The sequence below is a fragment of the Juglans microcarpa x Juglans regia genome, chromosome 4D, assembly GCF_004785595.1.
Source record: "Juglans microcarpa x Juglans regia isolate MS1-56 chromosome 4D, Jm3101_v1.0, whole genome shotgun sequence".
In the NCBI taxonomy this organism is placed as follows: domain Eukaryota; kingdom Viridiplantae; phylum Streptophyta; class Magnoliopsida; order Fagales; family Juglandaceae; genus Juglans; species Juglans microcarpa x Juglans regia.
The window spans coordinates 15,002,891-15,028,532 of NC_054600.1; the positions used below are offsets into that span (position 1 = coordinate 15,002,891).

Consider the following 25,642-nt stretch of genomic DNA (forward strand, 5'->3'; position numbering starts at 1 on the left):
TAGTGGCAGTTTATTCTGGAACTAATGTTGTTGGAAATGAATACAAAATTTATTTTTACTTCTTTCCATTGTTATATATTTTCACATAGTTTGTTCATTTAGGATGTCTTCATATATATTGCCCACTTTGGATTAAAACCATCCAAGTGCATTTTGAAGATTTTATGTAGTGCATTCCCAAAATTAGATGTGACTAGAATACAGACAAACTATCATAACTTTTCTGTCTAGAACAGTTTGCAGCATAGGCAATGTTTTGTTGGCTGAATTTCTTCATAATCATAGGTGGCAAGTATTTGTGTATAAGTTTTCTTGCTAATTAATCACCCTCTATCTCCCCATTCTTGACACCAGTCTTAAGAACAATTGGCAATGTAAACATATATTGTGCTACTATAGAACAAAGAGAGCCTCTAAAAAGTGGACTTTCTAAGAGCTATTGATATAATTTGCTGAAGTAACAAATATGAGGTGAGCAATTAAAACAAGGAAAGGTTTTTCCAACTTTACTAAAACTTCACAAAGAATTTTGAATAATAAAAAATTAGACTAAATATATTATTTTCCTCTAGTAATTTTAATTTTTAAACTAATGTTATAGTAGTGTGGAAGTTTTGGTTGTTTGCATGGCCAGTCGAACCCGTTTGTGATTTGAGAAATCTATTGCTCAAACTATGTTATCATTTGAGCTACTTATAGTTTGTCATTTAAACCATTTATGTGTCCATTCTGTGATGGAAATGTAGTTGGTTAATCTCGCTTGTGCTTTTTTGAATCTATTGCTATATGTATTTGAATATTGAAAATCTGTTCCCTTATTTTTGGACAATATTTAGAGCAGGGACCTTTTGTTTTTTGTAGATGTCAATTATGATCTCTTCTGCACCTATTTTGTGATCTTATTTACCTACTTCTTGTTCTTTATTGCTTCTCGCCTTGGTGTTTAGTTCTACCTTTGCCCTTTGTAGCTTTTGGTGTTGATTTAGGCCCCTCGTTGGGGCTGCATGTCTAGTGTAAGGTTGTGATTATGGTTCTAATTAGAGATGAAAATCGACGTCTTTGGCGTGGTTTCTCAGCAAAACTGGCGCCTGAAAAACTAGGGGAACAACCGACTGTAACCGGTCGATGGGGAGGAGGAAACTAATTGAGGCGGCTCTCGTCGGCGTCGGTTCCCCTAGCGGCGAGATCTATTGAGAGAGAGAGAGAGTTGCATAGGAGAGAGAGAGAAAGAGAGAGTTGCAGAAGAGATAGGGAAATGGAAGAAGGTTGGGGAAGAAGAAGACCCCATACCGAAACGACGCCATTCCACTTAAGTTTAAGTAGAACGACATCGTTTCAAACATATTTTTTTTTCTTACGTCCTTAATAAAACGATGCCGTTTGGTTTAATACCAAACAACATCGTTTCTATTATCTATCGTATACTTATAGGTATAGAACGACGTCGTTCCATTTAAACTTAAATGGAACGGCGTCGTTTTGATTAGGGTATATTAAAAAAAAAGTTTTATTATATTGGTCGGTTCAGGGGTCCGGCCCAGCTTCAAACAGGGACCGAGCCGTTGAACGTCAATTTTTGTAATATTCCATCGTACGCCGGCCAGTTTACATCGACGGCGGTCGGTTGCTTCAGTTTCTATACAGCCCTAGTTCTAATTACTCTATACGATATAGTTATGTTTGATTGTCTTGTTAATGAGGCTCGATCGATATGGCAAGGTAATTCGAACTTAGATGGCAACCTTTTTATTGTGATAGTTTTCATAAAGGCAACTGAGATTTAAGGTTTTGAAGCCATTCGAGCTTGGCCTCCTGTTTTATGCATGCCGTAAATAAATAAGAAAACCATTCTAAGTCCCAGGGGAAAAAATTTAAATGGTTATCCGACCTTTTTTTTAAGTTAAATGCTCTAAATTTATACACTATACCAAATGATTAAGAAGCGGATGATGCTGCTTGTTTGTGATTTAGCATGTATGCCCTTTGTTTAGTATCACTATCTGTTTAAGTGTTTGGAGTCCTTAATAGCATGTTCATTTCTATTTCGAGCTTAGATTACTTTCTTATACCTAAAAGCTTGTTATTTTGGTTGTTCTAGTTAGTTTTTGGCATGTTGCTCAGTATTGTATTCTTTAATGTTATTTTATTTCTTGGTCTACATTCTTGTCGTTGGATTTTCCTTCTCCATTCCCTTTGGCTGTGATGATGACAAAGTTGAGTGGGGACACAGGAAATTTGGCACATACCTCCATGGCATGGTAACTCAGACATCCAATAAGTAATGGCAACTGATTATTGTAGCCATTCAAGGGTGCTGCCACATCCTATACGTTACCATTTAGTTCCTGAGTCGGTTAGCAAAATGACATCTCTATTGTTCTTAAGTTTCTAACATGTCTACCAACTGTTTTGTGTCTATAATTTATTAGAGTTGGATTCCCAAGATCATGGACATATGTACTTCACCAACCTCCTCAGTCAGGACCCTCACATTGACCATATTTATGGTGGTAAAATTCAACAAACTCCTATGACATTTGAAGAACCTCCACCCCCACCCCAAATAGAACATTTCTCTGTAAGAAAATCAGCTAGGAGTGTGAACTTCACTCTCGAAGAAGACAAGTTACTTGTCTTGGCATGGTTGAATGCCAGCGTAGATGCCAACTAGGAAACAGACCAAAAATACACCCAACTTTGGAAGAACATTAGTCAATACTTCAATGAGTATAAACAAAGTACAACTGAGCGGAGTGTTGGCTCAATACATCGGTGGTCGGCCATTCAAAAGGCAACCAACAAATTATGTGCTAAATTAGCCCAAGTCAAAGGGTTGAATAAAAGTGACATGACTTAGCAAGACAACGTATAACCATCAACTCTTATTAAATTTTTCATGTGCTTTTTTATAAGTTATGTTTGATTTATTTAGGGTTTATTAATTTTGCCATTTCTCTCTTTAATTGCAAGTTTGGCAAATTGAAGATCATGTAGCAATCGTTAGAGAATACATCTTTTCAGTTCGAGCATTGTTGGCACTTGTTGAAGGACCAACCTAAATGGATTCAGCATTGCACAAAAGAAGGTCTAAAGAGAAGGTCAATGATGTCCACGGCCCCGACTCGTACCTCAGCTACTACTGTAGATTCAATAGGTGATATGGAGGCGGTTTGAAGAAAAGACAAAAACTTTTACCATTGAAAAAATGACAAAAAATATTATCATTGTCACACAGAGAATATGTGTTACCATTGGAAAAAGAAAAAAAATATTACTGTTATATAAAAAGACAAAAAATGTTATCGTTAGACAAAAGTAAATAAAATATTACCGTTATATATACAAACAAAACCATAATGAAAATTTTTAGTTATCCGTTACAAATACCGTCGCGTTGAAAAATACAAATATTCAAAAAAATTATTATTTTTAATGCCGTAATAGTTTGAAAACTATTATTGTACCTAGGAAAATAAATAGGATAAGTGTTTAAAAAATTAGGGTAGAAGGTGATAATTGAAAACAAGAGGAAAAAGACAAAAGGGTTAGTAGTTAAGAATGGAAATGGAAGTGAGAGAAAAAAGTAATAAAAAATAACAGAAAAATATTGTTTTAATATAATAGAGAAATGATAGAGAATGAGATGTATGATGCTTTTGAAAGATGAGTAAAATTTAGGAAAAAAATTTTAAGAAGTGTGATTTCTATCCAAATTTTAGCGATTAGGCATGCCAATGTGAATGCTCTTGGAGAAACAACCCTATCCGTCCACTGTTTATCTCAGGTGAGTACCTCCCCGATCTCCCTCCTTCGCCTATCTCCCCCACTACCGTACCTCTCTCACTCTCTCTCTCATGGGTTTGGCTGAAAGTTCAATGTTTTTACTGCAATTGCTACCATTGGAGGAGGAAGCAGAAGTGCAAGGACAGCCACTCCTATTAAAGTTGCAGTTTCATAACAAGCAACTTCATCATCGCATACGCTAAATATGAAACCAGAACCATTAGCAATAGCCCACTGTGGCATTGATGGCATGGATTGAGGATAATTCCAGATCCACAAGAAGAAGCTAAAAGAAAGAGAGTCAGATAAGCTTTGGTCCTTCTCCGTCTCAAGAAGTGAAATTTCTTATTAAATATTATATTGTACCACACATGATTGTAAGTGTTTGGGTGACTAGAAAATATAAGAGAAAATATAAGAAAATTGGTCACATTCGAGGTTGACCTAGCGTTCAAGAACAAGAGAGAAAAAATAATAAGGAAATATTTTCATTAATGATTCTGGATGATTCTCCTCAATAGCTATAGTACCTGTATATGCCAAAATGCAAACACTGGATAAAAGGCATCCGCCTTGCTTCAATATGACCCACGATTAACTAAGCAAACTTAACAAAGGAAAACAAACCAACTAAGCCCATCTGCCTTGCGACCCACTCCCTAACATGATAACAATTAAGTAAATCAGGCCTTATTAGACTTGGCCCAAGCTCGGCTCAGGCATTCCATTCATAGATTGTGACAAACCATCCCCCATAGAAGCACCTTGTCCACAAGGTGTGGTATCCTTACCCACAATTGTCCCACCCACCTAGGTCAAAAACAAGATTTTTCTTTGTCTTAAGAGCGATACTATGTTTTAGAACAACACCAGCATTAAGGACTGCTCCCATACCATCATAGGTCCTATCTTCGAGAAGGCCAGAGCTTCCAGCAACAGTCACCATAAAATTATCAGAACAAGTCTTGCCTACATAAGTCCCACCCAAAGAACAACCAGGACATGAAGTACATGGAACTTTGCAACAATGAGAAACATATGGGCAGCATGAGCAAAATGCATTTGAATGAGACACTTGACATTCAGGAATTGGACAGTCTTGATGTGTAGAAGAACCTTCTACAAAATATTGGTTATTCCAACCACCAAAATGATAAAGCTGCTCCAAAATCTTTTGCCTATTCTCCTCAAGCTCATAGTTGAGTACCTCATTGTAATCTTCCATGTTATGAAAAGATGAATGGCTAGCACTTTCCACATCTTGCTTTTGTAGACTATTCAATGAATTTATACAGGGCTCAGGTGCATGAGAATCTACACAATAATTTTCTTTAACTAGTAAAAGATTAGTCTCACCCAAGTCTTCATTAATCCATCTTGAAGGAAATGCATGATTCCCCTAATTCATATTGAGCAAACTTCCCTTATAAACCATCAACAAGAACGATGGTGCAAGCAAGTTAATCCTAATAGACCACATCCCAGGATAAAAGGTCCAGTAACAACCCACACTCTTATCCAGCATTACGTCAAACACCTTACGTGCTGCACTCAGCTCTTTAACAACTTTTGCATACGAATTGAACTCTTTGCCTAACAAATTTTTGCATTCCATCTAGTAGTATACTACCTCAAACCAGTCAAAACATGCTGTTATTCATGGTAAAGTATGGCATAGGTGTGGTGCATTCTCAATAACCTATTTACGTTCCTCAAGCGCATGGAATACCAGCTTCAATTGCCCACCATAGTCAAGACTAAAGACAGCTTTCTCCAAGTAACGAACTCCTCCATGAATGAGCTTTGTGGACCTCAAGGATGTGCCAGAAGAGAAATCCTCTCGCTCGACAAGCTCGACTCGGAGGCCCCTGGCGACCGTGTCGAGGGCGACGTAACATCTTGGAAGGAGGACACCCTATACAACAACATCTCATAGATGAAGAGCTCTAAGGAATGTTGTATCTCCCACGAGGAGAAGCTCTTCAACGACATTCATAGAGACCTGGGGTTGATGCTTTGTAGCTACAACCTTAGCTCTGGCAACTTCATCATATGACAACCCTAAATTTGGGGCACTACGAGCAGTCTGTTTAAAGAGATAGCTGAACATCTCTTTTATAATCTCCATGAAATCTTTGGTTTCAACAATTCTTCCCTATTTAGTCAAACAAACACCAAGATAGCACTTCTTGTTGTTATCTGGAGCAATCGATTGTTGCACCAATGCCCATCCCAAGTTCCCCAAAAGCCCAATTTCTGTTTCGAATCCAGCTCTAAATCTTGACACTAGGCTAACGAAAATGGAGCTAGAAATTTGAAAAATCATCATCAGATTTTTTTCAAGCATTTTTTTAAACATTTGAGGTGCCATACCTCCTGTCCATGCTTGGACAAAAACATGATTATGCGCCAGAAAGAAGGTATGGCGCTTGAGGGCTGAGGTTCCCCCATCAAAGATGAAGATAGGCTTGGTCCTCATAAATGCTCTCGGATTGTACACAAAATCCATCAACTCCCTCTCTTGGTTCTGCAGCTTCACTTTGTCTATGGTATCGAAGGACTCAGTCTCGAAGGTAACGGTCTTCCTGGTTGGGGTTTTTACAAAAATTTGTATGACTATCGGTTGTTGTGGCTATCGAGGAGTAGTGCTGCCTTCGGTAGGTGGAGGAGGCTTGGGTGGGATACGGATGGCTAGGTCTTCTCCCTTGATGGTCAATTTGTAGTTACTGCTAAGGACATTTCCAATTTGTAAGGGAAAATAAATTTTTATAGGAAATGGATGAAACAATAGCCGTAGGGGAATCTGAGCGGGCTTCATTTCTTCTTTTTCTTCCGCAGCAGCTGCATCTTCCTCTTATATATGTCACATATTTGATCCTCTAATTGGTTGAAGCTTTCTTGAAAGTTGCTAGTAAATTCGTCCAGCGATAGTTGAAATACTAGGTGCATTTCGTTGTGGCTTACCCGAAAATCATTGAGATGTTGTTGAAGAATATCGAATCGTTGAAGATTTTGTTCCATTAGGTCTTTGATAGTGAGTAAGGATGAGATGATGTTTTCCATTCTCACTGATTGATGAAGCCGATGCCAAGAAAAGACTGGCTCTGGATACCACTTGTAACACACCTAATAGTAGGTGTTTGGGTAACTATAAAATATAAAAGAAAATATAAGAAAATTAGTCACATTCGAGGTTGACTTAGCCTCCAAGAACAAGAGAGAAAAAAGAATGAAGAAATATTTTCATTAACGATTCTAGATGATTCTCCTCAATAGCTACAATACCCTTATATGCTAAAATGCAAACACCGGATAAGAGGCCTCCGCAACATGACCCACGATTAACTAAGCAAACTTAACAAAGAAAAACAAACCAACTAAGCCCAGCTACCTTGCGACCCACTCCCTAACATGATAACAAGTAAGTAAATCAGGCCCTATTAGACTTGGCCCAAGCTCGGCCCAAGCATTCCATTCATAGACTGTGACATATATATATTTAAGAAAATTAGGAGAGAGTATACATGTAGGCAATGGAAGTGTTAATTCGCATGACATGGAGAAACTACCTACGGTATTTTAGCAATGTTGGTAAATATAGAAACAAATTACTCTGGCGTGAGTCTCTCCATTTCTTTTCACATTTGATGTCTCTAGGTATTAACACTATATGTTAACCGAGCCTCAATCTTAACCCAGACCATCAATGTTTTCTTTTGGCCCTCTTTTTTCTACTTATTTTCTCTCTGCCTTACGACTTGAAGACCCCAGGACTCAAACCAGTCGAAGAATTAGTGGGACAACACTGTTGAACAGTGGGTGGAGTCGTGGGAGGCTCAACGCGGGAGAGAGAAGCGAGACATTATGTGCAGGAAGGGGTATTTCTTTGTAAGGAATCTGAAATTTTGTTTGAATTTGAGAGAAAAGAGTTTTTGTGTATTAAAACAGAAAAATGATAAACACATCACTTTTACACAACAATATTTTAAAAGGATGGGTATTTTTGTAAACTACCATATAAAACTAACATCATTTTACTAAAATATCCTTATTTTTTAACATATATTATGAAATATGTTGTGTGAGTATCATTACTTATTTTTTTTTTAATTAAGAACATAAAAAAAGTATGAAAAAAGGCAGTTTGCTTTGTTGGGAGAATCTCTCAGTGGGGATTTTCGGTGTCTATAGTGCCACCCTTGTTCTTTGAGAAATGCTCGGGGATTTCGAACATTTTCTCTCAATAGTTTTTTTCTTTTCTTTATTTTTTTCACTTAATGACTAAGTTAATATTTTTTTTATTAATATTGTGATTTTTTTTTAAAAAAAATTTAAGAATGTAAAAAAAATGTATGAAAAAAAGGTTGTTTGTCTTGTCGAGAGAATCTCGCAGGGATTCTCGGTGGCTATAGTGCCACTCTTATTCTTTTAAATTGCGTTCTGTTAGTGTGATGATCTTAAATATTCTGGGAATAATAGTAAAAAAGTAATGATAAAATATTAAATAATAATAAATAATAATAAAAATTAGTAAAAAGTAAATAACAAATAATTATAAAATAAGGAATTGTAACGGAGTGTTCTCGTCCACTGCCCAAACGGAGCTTAGATGATATATGCAACTACAAAAATTATTGGGGCGACAGAGGAATATCGTAAAAACAAAGGGACTCATTTGCAAAAGAACCACAAACTAAAACCCTAAAACCTGAAGCCACTCCGCGCACCTATAAAGCCAGCACTAACACAGCAAAGGCCAAAATCGCTCACGCCTACCTTCGTTCCTAGGTAAGTATTCCGTCTGTTCAGCTTTCTATCTATTATCGCAAGCAACGTATGCATTTTTCTTTTCGCAAAAGCGGTAGCACATATCGAAGGCTTACGGGCGGTTTTGTCAAAACCCGTTGAGCTCAAAAGCTGTGCGAAATCATGAATCATTATCATCTTCAAGTAATATCCTCTTGATGTAGTTTTTCTTGTTTGCCTGAGGATTTTTAATAGGATGATGAAACATTCTCTGAAATCCATTTCCCCATCTGGGTTTCGGTTTTTACACTGGTTTCCATGGATTTTTTTTTTCTTATGATAATTTTTTGAAGTTTTCCTTTTGCAATTCTCTTCGTAGATCTGTCACTTCCTTATGTGATAAGGTAACAATGCTGCCTTTCTTTTTCCACTAGATACGAGTCTTGGCTGTTCATTTGCATTTTTGGGTCGTTTTAGGTTCGTTTGAGTTTGTCTTGCTCGCTTGGTTGTTTTTTAATTTTCAAATGGAATACTCTGTCTCGTATAGTTGGACGGAGCTGAAATTTTTGGGTCAAAACATCTTTTCTGTGCAACTGAGTTTTCATTATTGATGTTTGAGTCTTGAGAATTTTTTTCTGAATGAGAAGTATTTTGATTCGGACTAGAGGAAAATATGCAGAGCTTGATAAAGTACTTGAATGAAGAGGAACGTATGAAGAGCTTAATTTTTCTGTGTTGGTAGATCTATATGTTGAGTTGATGATATAAAGCTTGCTTATCTGTTATTATAAATCAACCTTTTGACTCAATGAGAATTTACCATTTAGATTATGTAAAAAAAAGGTGCTTATATGTTCTGTGAGTACTCCTTGGTGGTTCTTTTCCGAGATTATATGGTCCGATTTCAAAGAAAGGATATAATTTGTGTTTGAAGTTACTATCTTTAGAATAGAAATGCTTATATGTTTTCAACTTTGCACAGGCCTTTTATCTGAAATCTGAGTTCTTGCTGGAACCCCTTGGATTAAATAGACAAGATGTCAAACCCAAAGGTTTTCTTTGATATTCTGATTGGAAAGATGAAAGCTGGCCGAGTTGTAATGGAGCTATTTGCTGATGTTACCCCTAAAACTGCTGAAAATTTCCGTGCCCTTTGCACTGGGGAGAAGGGAATCGGGAGTTCTGGGAAGCCATTACACTACAAGGGGTCGGCATTTCACCGGATAATTCCAAATTTCATGTGCCAGGGTGGGGATTTCACAAGGGGAAATGGTACCGGAGGAGAGTCAATTTATGGCCATAAATTTGAGGATGAAAACTTCAAAGTGAAACATACAGCGCCGGGGGTTTTATCTATGGCTAATGCTGGACCTAACACCAATGGTTCTCAGTTCTTTATCTGCACTCAAAAGACAACATGGCTTGATGGGAAGCATGTTGTCTTTGGTAAAGTTGTGGAAGGCTACAATGTGGTTAAGGAAATGGAGAAGGTGGGAACGGACGCTGGATCAACTTTGGAACGGGTTGTGATTGAAGATTGCGGTCAGATTACTGAGAATTGAGGACAACGTTTACATCTTGACTGATAGTCTGTTAGGTATGGATATGTTTAATGTAATTACTTCCTATTATACGGAAGCCTTGTTGTTTTATGAAGAGAATTTGAATGCTTTTGTAAAGATATCCGCAATAAGAATTACATCTAGTTTTGTATAATTTATGACACGGCTTACCAAATATGCATGACATATGTTATTCATTGCCCTTTTTACCTCCCATCTGCGAAGTATCACACATAACATTATATGATTGAAAAATTATTCATCTTTTACTTAATCATCAAACAAATAATGGTTACAACAATGTATATTATTTTTCATTATGCCCTTATGATGGTGATGAAGGTTCTCTTCTCTTGTTGTCATTACTGTTGAGAGTGCAAGATCTGTAGTTCCCGATTATAGGATTGAATGACTTATTGGTTGCACTTGCATATTTGACAAGTTTTGAGTGGCTTCTTTTTGTACATTGAAGAAAATTAAGTTTTGTTTTTGGTAGGTCATTTGCTGACTTTTGTAATGTTTAGTTCATGTGATTGTTTGACAAGGTAGTAGATCATTATTTTGCAATTTGTTTACTAGAAAGAGCATCTGTATTTTTGTTCTTAGGTATAAAGAAAATCTGTTTTATGTCCAGATTTTCTTGGATTATACTGTAGACTAGGTATTTGGACATTGGGGGTGTTCAACCGGATCCGAATTCGGATGCTAAAATCCGGGCGCTTATCTGCCCGGATTAATCCAGATTTAATCCGGACGGATAACCGGATTCAATCAGGATATCCGGATTTAATCCGGATCCAGATTATAACTGGATTTAATCCGGGTTATAACTGGATAATTTATCCGGTTTTAATTTTTTATTTAAAAAAAAAAAAGAATTTAAAACTTAAAAAATGTTTTTACATCACTTTTTTTTAAAAAAAAAAAATTCTGATATGCTTAAGGGCTGGTTTGTTTTCAGAGATGAGATGAGTTGAGATTAAAGTTAAAAAGTTGAATAAAATATTGTTAGAATATATTTTTTTAATATTATTTTTGTTTTGGGATTTGAAAAAGTTGAATTATTTCTTTTATTTTATGTGAAAATTTGAAAAAATTGTAATGATGAAGTGAGATGAGATGAGATATTTCTTGAAAACAAACGAGGCCTAAATTGCCAGATTTTTTTTAAAAAATAATTTAAACACTTTTTAAAATATTTTTATAAAAAAAAATAAATTAACAAAAAAAAATAAAAAGGAAAAATGAATAATATTGTTATTACATCACAATGCAAAACATAAATTTACAAAAAATAAAAGAAATAATAATACATCACAACTAATTAAAATAAAACATAAATTTACAAAAATCAAAATGCATTAGTCTTCACATCTTGAATCTGGAATAGGGGAAACATTGATTTCTTTCACCTTGATCTGGTGATGCCATTGAGCTACTTACTTTGTCCATCAACTAATGTTGAACATATTCCTTCTCTGGCTCCTCTCTTGAAAATGCAACAATCAGCTCTGATCGTATTACACAAACTGATTTTATTACACAAATTCTAGTACCCAACTCAGACTGTGGAGGCCAATTGCTTCCTCGACTCTATATCCCTCTTAGTTCTAATTTCCCATTACATGTTTTCAGAAAATTGGTTTTATCATACTAATCGTATTTGTAGATATTTTCATCATATAAGGAATCCATTTAAGCTGCCAGTAAGCAGTTTCTAAGAATCACTTCAAATTTCAAAGTAATAATACTTGTCCACATATGCAAATACTAAAAACCAAGTTGAGGAATAAAAAATAGCAGAAAAAATAGCAGAAATAGTAGCCACTTTTGTCATGATAACATACCTGATGAACATTTTTAAGCACATATTTACCAAGTGTGTTAGCAATAGCTGCAACAAACCAAAACACACAAATATTAATACAAAGAACTAAGAAACTCATGATCTGGTTAAATTAAATATGGCATGGTTTCAATAACTTACTGCATAAGGAGAGTTTTCAATGCATAGGGTGGGAGTCCATATGCTTAAGTTGCTGAAGTTGAAGGAAAAGGGTTATCTTAAGCAGAAAAAAATGTAAAGGTTAAGTTAAATGGATAAATTAATAATAAAAAATCAAACTTAACAAATTAAAGTGTTTACCTTCAATGTCAACGCGTTCTACATACTCCTCGACCTCTCAAGAACTAAGTGGTTCACAAGTCAACCAATTTTGCGTGCAAATTAGTGCTTGGACAGTCTCTGGAGCTAATGAGCTTCGATATGGGTCTATTACACTTGGACAATCTCCTCCAATTCAAAGATTACTATTTTGAGGACAAACCAATCCTATATCTGAAATGGTCTGGGTTTTTCACTCTTAATTTATTCACTACTTGTTCTAAAAATTTAAATTAATAAAAAAATATAAATTTTATTATTTATGATATACAACTTATTAGACCATTCTAATTAGCGTAAGTACTGCCACAAACTGCCCCAACTCAAATAAATTGCAACTGAGAGTTACCACTTACACATCAAGACCATATAAATGGACAGGAATCGACTCTTTTTTTTTTTCCCTTTTCATTTCCCATGATTCCTTTTATAAGATTCCATATGCATGTTGGCATTCTCTCTTGCACATAAACATGACGTTTGCAGATCATCAAACACAATCCACCATGAATGATCATTAGGTGCACATTGACATGTGAACTAGCATGAAGTTCATAAATCCAGCAAAAGGAAATCTGGGTCGTCTCAGAATCAGGTTCTTAACCAATAAAGACCCAACTGAAAGCGGCTTGACCTCATTATATGATGAACACTGATTAGATCAGAAATTATAACAATTTAAGAAAAGGAAAAAGAGTTGAAAATTTTCCAAACTCAAGTTGCTCGATGAGGATATATAGTCATCCAGATTAATAAACAAAAATACAAAAAAAAAAAAATGATCAAATGGGCATATTTAGAGATTAATTTTATATAAAAAATATATATATAAAGATGTAAAGAAAATATGAACAAAAAATGAACTAGAAAAAAAAAAAAGGAAAGGAGTAGAAAAAATTTACCAAACTCAGGCTGCTGAACGAGGATAGTCATCCCGAATCAAAACAAAACTACACAACCTCAACAAAACGAAAGAAAAAGGCAGAAAACCTAATACATGTGATGAATGGTTGGTATTTATAATTGGCTAGATAGTCCAAAGAAAACCCTAAGTACAAAAGAAACATACCTTAAGAGCTTAGAGAGAGAGAGAGCCTTCGATGGTACCCTAAGCTCGGAGAAGACGAGAAAGCTGCAAACCCTAAGTAAGAGAGAAACGAATTCGAGAACGAAGAGAAGCAGATTCAAGAATGAGAGAGAGGCGGGTTTTTTCATTTTAAATGACCCGGTTATGGATAACCGGGTCACATAATCGGATCCGTAACCGGATCTGAAATCTTTTTAACTGCCCAGGTGTAATCCGGACGGATAACCACCCGGATGCACCCGGGTTTCCGACCGGATCTCGAAAAAAATCAGACCAGTTGAACACCCTTATTGGACATGGTTTGGTTGCAGAGGAATAACATCTCTCCTTTGGTTACACAGATGAGATAAGATAAAAATTGAATAAAATATTGTTAGAAGAGAAATTATATTTGCAGTCATAGAGTGCGCACTCATTTTGAAAAAAAGTGAGTAAATATAGAACTCACATGAAAAAAATAATTTTTTAATAGTAGACTCTACTCTTTTTTAAAAGAAGTGTGTAGCGTTTACACAACCTATAATTGTATATAGTATTACTCTTGTTAAAATATAATTTTTTAATTTTATTTTTGCTTTGAGAATTGAAAAAATTGAATTATTTTTTATATTTTATTTAAAAGTATGATAAAATTATAATAATTTAGAGGGGGCCAATGTACATATAGAAATTTGTATAAAAAATAAGACAACTCCATATATATATATATATATATATAATAAAGGAATACATATTCTCTAAATACAAGTTTGAATACATTAAAAAAAAAAAAGTAAAATGTAACCAGTTATGCTAATTGAGCTCATCTTTTTTTCATTGAATAAAAAATTCATCAATTATGACATTAGTGCTAAATATTTTAGCAATTTCCTTTTCAATGTAAACTGACAAATAATCTCTAAAAAAGTCATTCAATTTGTTTCGAAGCATTATCTTAACGATATTCATAGCAAAAGAAAACTCACTCAGTAGTTGCCATTGAAATTGGAAGTGTCAAGACAATTCAAATTAACCTATCAATCACATAATAAACCTTAGACTTTCTAGTAGTTTTCAATACCTAACATAAATCAGAAATATTGGACAAGTCTTGTAAATCTGAATGATAAGGCACATCATGCTTGTAATGTTGCAATTGAAATTTTAGTTTGATCTTTTTCTTGTTCAGTAAATTCTTTTGGATAAAACTTCTCTATAAGACCACATATATTGTGGATGTTAAACAATTTGTAAGTATTTTTAAGATCCAAAAAATAACTAAGCAAGAGAATCCCTAGTCTTTTTACTAAATCTACTATTTAACTCTTGCAATTGAGTCTATAGTAGCAATGAATATGTCATCTCTATAATGATGCTGATTGTCATTTCTTGTAAATTACAACGACCACGACCAGCAATAAAACAAGCATTCATATTAGGGACCTCAATTTGGTGGCCTTAACAAAATAACAACACACTTTCAAAATAATGTATCCCAACCATTGTCTCTTAAGTTTTTGAACAAGTTATTTTGTACTTGAGACCAAATTCACAACATTCAAAATATCTTAAGATTTTTGTTGTAAACATTGACAAAGACTATGATCTCATAATTCATCAAGTTCAAGATAAATATAAATTCAAATGATGTTACTGTATCATAAGCTAGTGAAGCATCCCCACGTTGGCTATAAGAGCTTCCTTCATCAAAATATTTTTTTAGAACTGCACAAGTTGGACAAAACAGTCCTATCACTACAAACTAACTTAAAATGGGAACCACGCCGTGTATCTCCGGCACGTTGTAATATTCCAATTTGATTAAGCCTTGTACTAGTGTCAACTTCATTAAGCTGCAATCAACTTGGCAGTTTCACTTTCTTGAGTAGCACGTAATTCATCATTATGTTTACAGGAAGCTCTAACAATATTAACAATGAATGTTAACTTAGAAAAAACCTGATGGATGGGGATAACCTCCATTGAGTCTGCAATCAAAGCTAACTATAGCCTGTGTGCTAAGCAGTGTATGTAACATGCATATAGGCAATTATGTAAAAATAGAGCTTGCAAACCATTCCACTGATCTCACATATTACTAGCGCTGTCATACCATTGACCTCGAATATTTTGAATGTTGAGATTGTAATGAAATAAAACATTAGATATCTCATTATTCAAAGTTGATGCAAGAATGTCCTTAACATGCACAAGATTAATAAACCACTCTCGAATAAATCTTTCTCTGCCAACAAACTTAAAATAATAGCCATATGTTATTTTATTGATTCATTACGGTCTTCATCAACAATAATATAAACTTTGCATCTCCAATATTATTACAAATTGCACTTCAAACATTTCTTGCAAAAATAGACAAAAAAAATTATGTATTTCTAATGAGATATATTTATCATTTTGGGTAACATCCCAGCCCAAGCTAGGTTCTTGAGGTTAAGACTTAATTTCTATTTTGACCTCAGGGGACTAAACCCAATAGATTATGAAGACTAGAACCATGTGAGTAAAGTGAACCTTATCTTTTGTTAGTGTGACAGGCTCCCAAGCCCAAGAGAAGGCCTTAGGTCTAATTGAATTTCGGCCATAAAGGAGTTTAGGATTTGAGAAAAAGCTATTAGGGTTTTGCATGTAAGTGAGAGACGCCATTTGGAGCCAAGCAAGAAGGGGACCTTTAAGTTCCCAAGGCCAGAGCCATGAGTCATCTAGGTTATGAGAGTTTTAGTTTTGCCAAAGATTTGTCACTTGGCAAACATGCAATAAAGCTTCTAGAAGAAGCCATTTTTGGCTAGAGTGGAGAGGGTGCCACATGGCACACACGCAAGTGACTTTTTGATTTTTTAAGAAGAATCTAATGATGGAAGAAGAGATGGAATTCGGCCAATGAGTAGGAGATGCCACGTATCTTCCATGCAAAGAAGTTTAAGGTTTCTAGAAAGATCTCATGATGTAAGAAGACCAATAGGGTTTCGGCTTTTGGAGGGCACACGCCACCCACACCACCATTTGGCAGCCATGCACTTCACCTTCTCTAGGTTCATTGTATCTAGACCAAAAATAGATGAAGAGAAGCTTTGGGTTCAACAACCTCAAGGGAGGCGCGACTTGTCTTCTATGTAGATAAGTTCCTTAAGTTTTTTTTTTTTTTAAAAAAAAATGATGAGAGGGAAAAGGAGTAGGATTTCGATTAGGGCATAAAGGAAAGAGAATGGAGGGGCTTTGACACATGGCGCCTATGCAAGGATGTTTCTTACATTTTCAAGTAAGCAATGATGAGGAAGTAAGAGGCAAGTTTCGGTAATGTCAGAGCTTGCCACTTGGCGCCATATTCAAGTGGAACTCTTAGGTTCCCAAGGTGATAATCATGAAGAAGTCATTTTGGGGTTTCAGCTAGTGCCACTTGGAAGATGAGTAGGATTTTGAATTTTCAAGGACCCATGCCACTTGGCAAGAGGACTCTTTTCAAGAACACTTTTCAGATTTTCGTTCCCTATTTCCAAGCCTAGTGTGCTACTCATAACATCAGCTTCTAGGTGCCAATTGGCCAACATGCAACCTCACTTCTAGGGTTCATTGTATCTGGACTTAAAATTGGAATAAGGGAGGAGAGAGAAGTGGATTTCGGTTATCTAAGTGTCACACACCCACCCATCCAACTTTGTGAGTTCCTAGAAGATATGCATTGATGAGGAATAGGAAGAGGCGCATAAGGAAGCTTCAAAATTTGAAGCACAAGTCTTTAAGAGACTTTGGTGTTTGGCCAAGGGATCTACATGACTAACCACAATGGCCAGCCACCACTTTTGCCAATTTTTCCATATACATCAGTAAGTGTGCCACTTGTCCCACATGCACCAGCTAGGCACCACTTGTCCAACAAGTTAAAAGCCACTTGTCCAACATGCACCAGCTAAAGACTTGTCATGCGTCGCTTGTCCAACATGCAATAGCCAAAATCTAAGGCATCCACTTGGCAATAAAGTTGAAGCAAGAAGAAAGAGAGTTTCGCTAGTTTTAGTATAAAAACACCCCTTTTATCTTCTAATTTGAGGGTTTACACAAAAATCACACTTAGTCCTTGTTTTTCTCTTCTTCTTCTCTCTACTCACTCACACACACATGAAGCTCTAGGTCCCTCTCTCCCAAATTAGAAACAAACCACACAAAAATGGTGAAAACCAAGAGTTGTTGGTTAGAACAGTGCAAACCAAGCGTCCTCTTCAAGATTTTCAACTTGATGAGTAATCTTCCTCTCCCTATTTTTCATAATAGATATATTAGGAGGTTGTTTAGTGTTATGGTGGGAACTTTTTTCTAAAACAAAGAAGTCTATTTGTAGTGTCTTTGATGGCTATGAGTTTCGAGTGACAACAATGCATTTAGTGTGTTAGCCGAGTTTAAGCTTAACAAAAGTTAGATTTTTATGACTTCAATGGTGTATCAATTCTTTGGGTAGGCTTGGAAACAGGGTTGTTGTTTGGATGAAGGTTCTTGCATGATATTTAAGGTATTAGGGTTTATAACGCCATCTAGAGTCAATATATGTCACGGTGTTTTAATATTGTTGATTTGAGGTTGATCTCCTAAAAATCAAACTTTTATGGATAATGCAATGCTTAAGGGCTCAAATTAGGCTTGGAAACTATTTTCATGATTTAGATCTATGAGGAAATCAAGGTGTAGAAATGTCATATGTGCAAGAGTATCAAAGCGCATGTCTTGGGTTTTCTCTCTAAAGGTATTTCGGTTTATGTGGACTCGATATCCTAGGAAGTGATCTTGATCATGACTATGTTTAGAAAAAAAAATTAGACACTTTAATGTTTTAAGAATCACAAGTACAAAGGAAGTAAGGTACCTTAGATCAAGTCCCAGTTTTTGAGATTTGATTACCAAACGTGTGATAGAATGGTGTTTTCTCTTGGATTTGGTCATAAATTGTGTGAATCAATAGGATGAACACACTTTTTGGGTTTTGTCCTAGAGTTAGATCAAGTAGTTAATTTCGAGTAAGGTGACTTCAAGTATGACATTAAGCCAAGTGCATGTAGTGAATGATTTTAGATCAGAGGTTTCTTCTAATGAGGTCTCTTCAGTGGTACGATGACTGAGGAAACACATTTTGAGGTTGGACGCCGGTCTAGAATGGATACTGCATGAAGTCATTAAGCTTGGAGAAATTCGGAGTTAGATGGCGATATGGAAGGTTTAGAACTTAATATGCAATCCTCGAGAGTCAAGAGGTTAAAGTGAAACTTTCGCTAGGTTTTATAAGTTTATGTTTCAATTGAGGATCTCTATGATGTTAGTGTACTTTTATTTTAGTCCATAAAGATTACACTATTTGTAAGTAAGGAAAAGTTTGTAAGTTAGCCTCTAACTTACTCTTGGATAATATATTTATATTTTTGTGTAAATTTTGCATTTTGGTTGCTCAATTGGATTATGGAATTGCTATTTGTTACATGCTATGATTCGTATCTTATATATTCATGCTATGCTCAAATGCTGCTTGATATATATATATATATATATATATATATTTTATAAGTAAATGCTGCTTGATGAAATTGTTGGTTCAAATGATATGTTTGGGGTTTGGACAAACGGTGTATGTTTTGTTGAGTTTTCAAATGTCGTATGCAAGTATATGATTTAGCATGTTCTAATTCTTTCAAGCTATGCATGTGATGTATATGGCATAAGTACAAGGCATTGTTGCATAAAAGTTACATGGTCATGTGTCATATGTTCTCAGGTTGTGCATTAAAGGAAAAAGAATGGTTTTGTGACAAGTACATGTCACATGCATTTCGGGTTGTGCATTAAAAGCAAAGTGATTTTTTTCACGACTCCAAATGCTAGGATCGAGGAATATCCTAGTGGAATTGCTCTGTCCACTCTAGTGTGCTTAAATTAAAGTGGTAATCACTGGGTTGATGAAGTACAATCAACGAATTTTGAATGGGTTTCTTTTAAAGGATTCCGGAGTGAAGTAGTACCTAACGCTAGTGGGTGCAACAAATGGAAAATATGGTTAAGGTGTTCAGGTTTGCTGTATCATATTGTAGAGTACGGTGAAGGTGTTAAGATCTACCGTGCCATAAGATGGATGCGGTGAATGCGAAATACGAACTTTCGCACAATAAGAACTCTGGCATAGTTACCATATGTCAAGTGGGCTGAGAAGTGACTTGGTAACTAGCAGGAAGACCACGGTATGCAAGGGAGCCATGAGGTGTCCACTCATATGTTAGAAGGACTAAAAGGCTATAAGAAATGTGTAAAATGAAAAGAAGAAAAGTGTTTTCTAAAAAGGGTTAGACATGATTTTCTGCCACAAGATTTCACTGTCACCAATTTTTGAAACGTACATGCATAAGTCAAGTTTTTGGGTCAAAGTACATGTTCATGCATTCATACTTATGGTTTAACTCATACATTTTTATATTATCTCTATGTATGCTTCCTGTTAACTTGCTGAAATTTCTTAAAATCTTACCGTAGTAGTTTCTACTATTATTCCCCCCAGAATGGTACAACTTTTAACAGGACCAGGAGTAGCTAGCAGGATCATGATCAAGGCTGAGGATGAGTTCGACTCGAAGAGGAGACTGAAAATTGATGATTTCTTGTTAGTAGAAAACCTTTGAAGACAATACTTGCTATGTTGAAATGTAACAAGAACTTTGATACTCCATCACTATGAAGTCTATTTTAAAGTTATGAATGAAGTTGGGAGTTTAGTTTTATTTTGCCACAATATTTTATGAAATGACATATTCCTCTGCGATTATTACATGCTGCTAGTATTATGCTAGGTGCATTACATGTTGACTATCATCAACAAGGGGTATGTGGCCTTATGTTTGCTTGTCCTGACGCTTCAATCATCGCCAAATCCTAAGCGAGGTTTGAGGGCGTCATGCTTTATGGGGCATTTTCCAAGACAACTTCATCAATATCTTTATTATATGAGGTTAAACATTTCAACATTTCAATAAACCTACCCCCATTTTTTGGAATTTAAGCTTTCATCCCGACCTCTACACGCACATGCTTGGAAAGTGAGCCATTAAATAACATCTATCGTAGCCTTAAGCCGAAGTTGATTCTTCAAAATTTGTTGTGTTGCTTTTCGATGCATCACTTTGTTAATATGCTATGATTGGCTAATCAAACCTTCACAAGCTTTGATAGCAACATTATGTGGTGAATTGAAGTCTTTATCCACATAACACGAAAAGGCACAGTCTTTTTGGTTGTTAACATTTTTTCAATTGCGAAAACCTTCTACGTAAACACATTTAAACCAGGGCATCTAATTGGTTGATGGTAGGGTTGGTTAGCCAGTTCTAGCCTGCTCCATCCTATTACTCCTACCCCACAAGTCATTGTTGGAATGAATCAAAGAATTCCTCAATTCGTCGGGAAGCGCAATGCTCTATAACTGAAGCTGAAGATAAAAAGTAAGCGAAGGGATAAATATTTGAAAACTATCATTTGAGCTTAGTTCCCAAGTCTAGTTTCCAGGGAGAAAATAGGCATTGATAATTGTTTTTGTGCCGACTAAAGGTTCTATTCTTGATTTGGTTGTAAAGGAGATGCCCCACCCACTTTTTGTTGAAAAGATAACAAGGAAGACAAAACGCATCATCCTTTGTTGGTGAGTACTCCAATCAATGGTGGAATATCATAAACAACTCAAATTGAAATCGACAAGGATGGTCAGCTTTTCCGAAAGATAGATATTTTTCTATATAAAATTGATATGGGCCAACTTTCATACATGCTTGTCTTATTTCATCATGCTGATTTATATGATAATCTCATATTGGAGGATGTAAACAAGGATCACGTACTAATCCAGAAATATCAACTTCTTTAGGTTGAACTCTAGGTATTTTTGGAGAAGGTTGCATAGGACTTGAAGTGTAAACATTGGTAGTAGGAGTTGGTGCAACTTGTGAAATATCTACATATTTTTTCCTAACAAATGATTCAATAGTTTTTTGTTTACCCATATATTTGAGCCTAAACTTCTCAAAATAAAATAAATAAAAACGACCCATTAACAACTTACAAAATAAAGTGAAAAGCTAATTTAATTACCTTTTTGATATTGCAAAACTTATATATGGTTAAATATTTCTAATGCATATAAGACATGATACATTTAGCAATTTAAAATCTATAGAGCTACTTCTCAACCAATTTCTTTGAATTCATGTCTAGTGTCAATCCTATTAGAAAAGATAATAAAATAACATTCATGATTAAAAAGAAGTAGACGCTTTAGATGTTCTATTTGGCATGGGTTAAATAAAAGAGCAACAACACTGTGTATAATCATTTTGTGCACCTTCTCAGAAATAGTGCAAGTAGCGTGAAAATTCCCTAGCCAATCTTCTCTCACGAATAAGCTTTGGGAGTTAATAAAAAAGCTTTCTGACTACAAGGGTTTCGCTACCGTCTCCATAAAAAACATCCCCTTCATCATCGTCTTTGTCATAAATGGGTTGTCCAATGTCCTCAGCGTCCTCCATGTCATCCTAGTTAATCATAAGGTTTTTCGCTTTCTGAACGGTAGACTTTCTACTTTCAGTTGCCCTATGACTAGAGTCCTCGTATTTGAAACACTGCATATTAGTGGCATTTGAACTCTGACTTTGAGTTGACTGTGGAGTAGGGAGAGTCTCCTACGGACAGACCCCCCGTGTGTTCTGATCACCCCTAGGTGCAAGTCTCTTAGTCTATAGCTTCTTGACAATTAGAGCACTCTGATAGGCCTAAAAAACAGTCCATAGAATAGGCCTAAAAAACAGTCCATAGAAAGTGGAGGTTGAGGACGTCTTGAAAAGGCTACCGCAAACCACCCAGATGTTGAGCCACCAGAAACTAATAGAATTCCCCGGTGTAATTGTCAAAGGATCTCGTCCCCTGCCTCAACATGTGAAGTCGCTGGAACAAGTATATCCAAAGGGCAAAAAATCGCCATTCATCTTCTTCTTCACCTTTTCCAAATCGCCAATCTTGGCATTGCCTTGTCGCTCCCCAAATTACTTCAACTACTCCCACCAGGTAGACACTTTGCCTTTCAACTTGATGGCGACTAATTTCACCTTCAATGTGGGACATCTTTGTAATCAAAGATACACTCCACCTCGTGTAACAAATCAATGAAGCCCTCTACGTTTTCCGCCTCTAGATGTTGGGTTAATTCTACTATCTCCCTTTGCAAATCTACAATCACCGCTTCATGTGAGTTACGATTGCGGTGAAGGGCTTCCTCTTTGGAAACCTGCCCATGCTGACCACGACCTCCACCATTAGCCATGAAAATTGATGATAAGTCAACCAAGGAAAATGCTAAAGCTCTAATCCCAACTAACACAAGGTAGAATAAGAATTATTCTGACTGCTAGCTTAACAACAGAAACTAAGGCTTAAGATTGAGAAAGATTCAAGCAGAAGGAAACTCTGAGATAAACTCAGATATTAGGGTTTACTGATCAAAGTCCAAAAGGTCACCTTCTAAAGCCCACAAGTTGGGCTTAAATAGCTAAAGAAGTCTGGTCGATCACCCAAATAAGGACTAACGTAAGTATTTTTCCAAAATCTAGCCCTAACTCAGAAATAAAAATCCTCTCTCAAAGCAGAAAGCGAAACACCATCATATAAAGAAAAAAAAATAAGTCAAAAATTTGGAAGGGAAAATGATTATTTTTGGGTCAATATAGGGGATACTAGGCATAATGTGGTGACCATGATGTGCACATTGAAAAGAACTTTCGAATTGGGGTCATAAGTGTGATTCTGATACCTGCATCTAAAGTTGTGGCCAAAATATGACGCGTCCACAATATCACCCAACTTCCGGGATCTTCACCTTTTCCCAACATATTTGCGTTGATCTCCTTCCTCGAGGTAGTCAAGTCCTATCAATGTCAAATCTATCAGCTCAGCCTCATCAGTCACAGATCCTTCTACATCAGTCTTCTTGGGTTGGAAATAACTCACCCTTAAGTTCACATCAACATGGACTGAGGCTTTTGATACATTGAACATGGTAGAGGTCCTCAGTTGGCTAGGAAGGCACAACCTATATGCATTGTCGTTGATCTTTTGGAGAACTTCTCAAGGCCTAATCTACTTTTCATTCAATTTATTGTACTTGTCCATAGGAAAAACAATCATGGGTTAGCATAGTCCAAGCAAAATCCCTAACATCAAAAGTATCTAGCAACAGTGATTGTCAATTTGAGTCTTGTACTTTGCGTTGCTTGCTTGGATTGCTTGCTTGACTTGATTGTTATACTCCTTGAAGGTGTGCTACCATTTCCTCTGCCTTAACGTTCATGCGACCAATACATGGAATGGGGGCCAAGTCAAGTATGCCTGAAGGACTTTTCCCATACACACTCTCAAATGGGCTCAATTGTGTAGTCATGTTTTTGTATCGGTTGTAAGCAAACTCTACCCGAGATAAAGCGAGGTCCCATTGTTTCAGCTTAGTATCAGTCAAGCTCCTTAGAAGGTTGCCCAAAATTTGATTCACTGCCTCGGTTTGTCCGTCTATTTGGATATGGTAGGCACTACTAAAGTTTAGCTTCGTTCCCATTTTCTCCCACAAACTCTTCCAAAAATTACTCATAAATTTCGTGTCCAAAAATTACTCATAAATATAGGCAACTCGTGTGGCATCCATGATCTTTCTGCAAGTTACAAAATGAGCCATCTTAGAAAATCTATCAACCACAACCAAGATCAAATCTATAGCTCATTGGGCTTGGGGCAAACCTAAGACAAAATTCATGCTAACATCAAACCATGGGCCCTCAGGTACAGGTAACAGAGTGCAAAGCCAGCATTGGTGAGGATCCCCTTCGTTCTCTGGCATACAAAACATCTCTCCAAGTAATGTGTCACGTCATTGGTCAATTTGGGCCAATAGTAATCTGCAACAATTAAAGCCGAAGACTTTTCTTGCCCAAAGTGTCCCTTGCCATGTAATTTTCGTATAATTTGCTTTTTCAAAGAACAATCTGGGACACACAACTATAGGTGAAGAAACAAAAAACCATTTTGTAAAATAAAATCACTCTGTTTACTTTTAGTAACCTCCATAAAAAATTTTCCAAATGAATGATCTTCTACATACAGATCTCTAAAGGTGTCAAAGCTTACCACTCTAGCGCTCATGGTAGTGGGAAGTGACACCCGTCGACTCAAAGCATATGCAACTCCATTCAAACTCCCTGACCGGTGCCTTAGTAAGAACGTGAACTCCTGCAGATAGGCAACCCTCTTGGCATGTCGTCTGCTTAGCTTCTGTTGGTTGCTAATGTACTTCAATGCCTCATAGCTTCTTTGTCCCTTACAGTTTCTAAAGCTGTGGTGACACTATTTGGTGTAGAAGGAGTTTGTTTTGATCCAGAAGGATTTTATTTTGGGCCATGGGCCCCAAAAGCTGCTTCTAAGCCCAGAATGATCCAGAAGCTACTTTGGGCCAATTTTCGGCCGATTTTAGTGTCTCTAGTTCATTTTGGGCCCAGCAATAAAAAAAAAGTTTATAATTTCAAAACTTTGAAATAACAATAAATTGAATTTACAGTAAAAAAAATACAAATTAAGAGAAAAAAGATTAAAAAAGTATTACTAATACTCTTAAATCCTAACTCCTAAGCTATTACAATTTACAATAATAGAATTTATAATAAAAATAACTAAACTATTACAATAATATAAATTAAGATAAAACAATTATAAAATTACAAATATAAAATGGACATTGTGATTGTATCAACATTGTGATTGTATCGACATTACAAAACCGAAACATAAAAGGGACATGGGGAACGTTGAAGTTGAACTTTAACTTTGACATTTGAGGTGGGTGGCCTGGGCCGAGGGTGGAAATAGAATTTAGTGTTGCTTTCTGTGAGTCATGAGATCTTAAAATTTGAAACATCGATAATTGGATAGGAAGATAAACTAGAATTATAAACAAGAAACAAATTAAAAAAATTACAAATTTAAATCTGATTAACCAAGATGAGATGATGGGGATCAAGATGCGACATTGAGAATATATCATTTGAATTTCAACTTGGAATTATGATTGAGGCTTGAAGTGTGCGTATGATAGTAAGATTATAAAAACAATTAGATACCAAAAATTATATAAATATGAAAAAAAATCAAAGGATAATACAAATTGTACAACCTTATGACGAATGGCACTGGTGGGTTAGGGTCCAATATGATGAAGTCATACTACAGCGGAAGTAGACGTCGTATCAA

General features: G+C 35.9%; 1 protein-coding gene across 1 annotated transcript; it reads left to right on the top strand.

Moving 5' to 3' along the window:
- Positions 1 to 8,423: 8,423 nt before the first annotated feature.
- Positions 8,424 to 10,243, top strand: LOC121260782 (peptidyl-prolyl cis-trans isomerase CYP19-3). The gene is made up of 2 exons (XM_041162799.1): positions 8,424 to 8,571; positions 9,512 to 10,243. Exon 2 carries the CDS (start codon positions 9,567 to 9,569, stop codon positions 10,089 to 10,091), a length of 525 nt encoding a protein of 174 aa, XP_041018733.1. The 5' UTR covers positions 8,424 to 8,571; positions 9,512 to 9,566; the 3' UTR covers positions 10,092 to 10,243.
- The last annotated feature ends 15,399 nt before the right edge of the window (positions 10,244 to 25,642 follow it).

Bases quoted from the DNA above. Each gene is read 5' to 3' on its own strand.
- LOC121260782 (XM_041162799.1), top strand. From the start codon at position 9,567: ATGTCAAACCCAAAGGTTTTCTTTGATATTCTGATTGGAAAGATGAAA.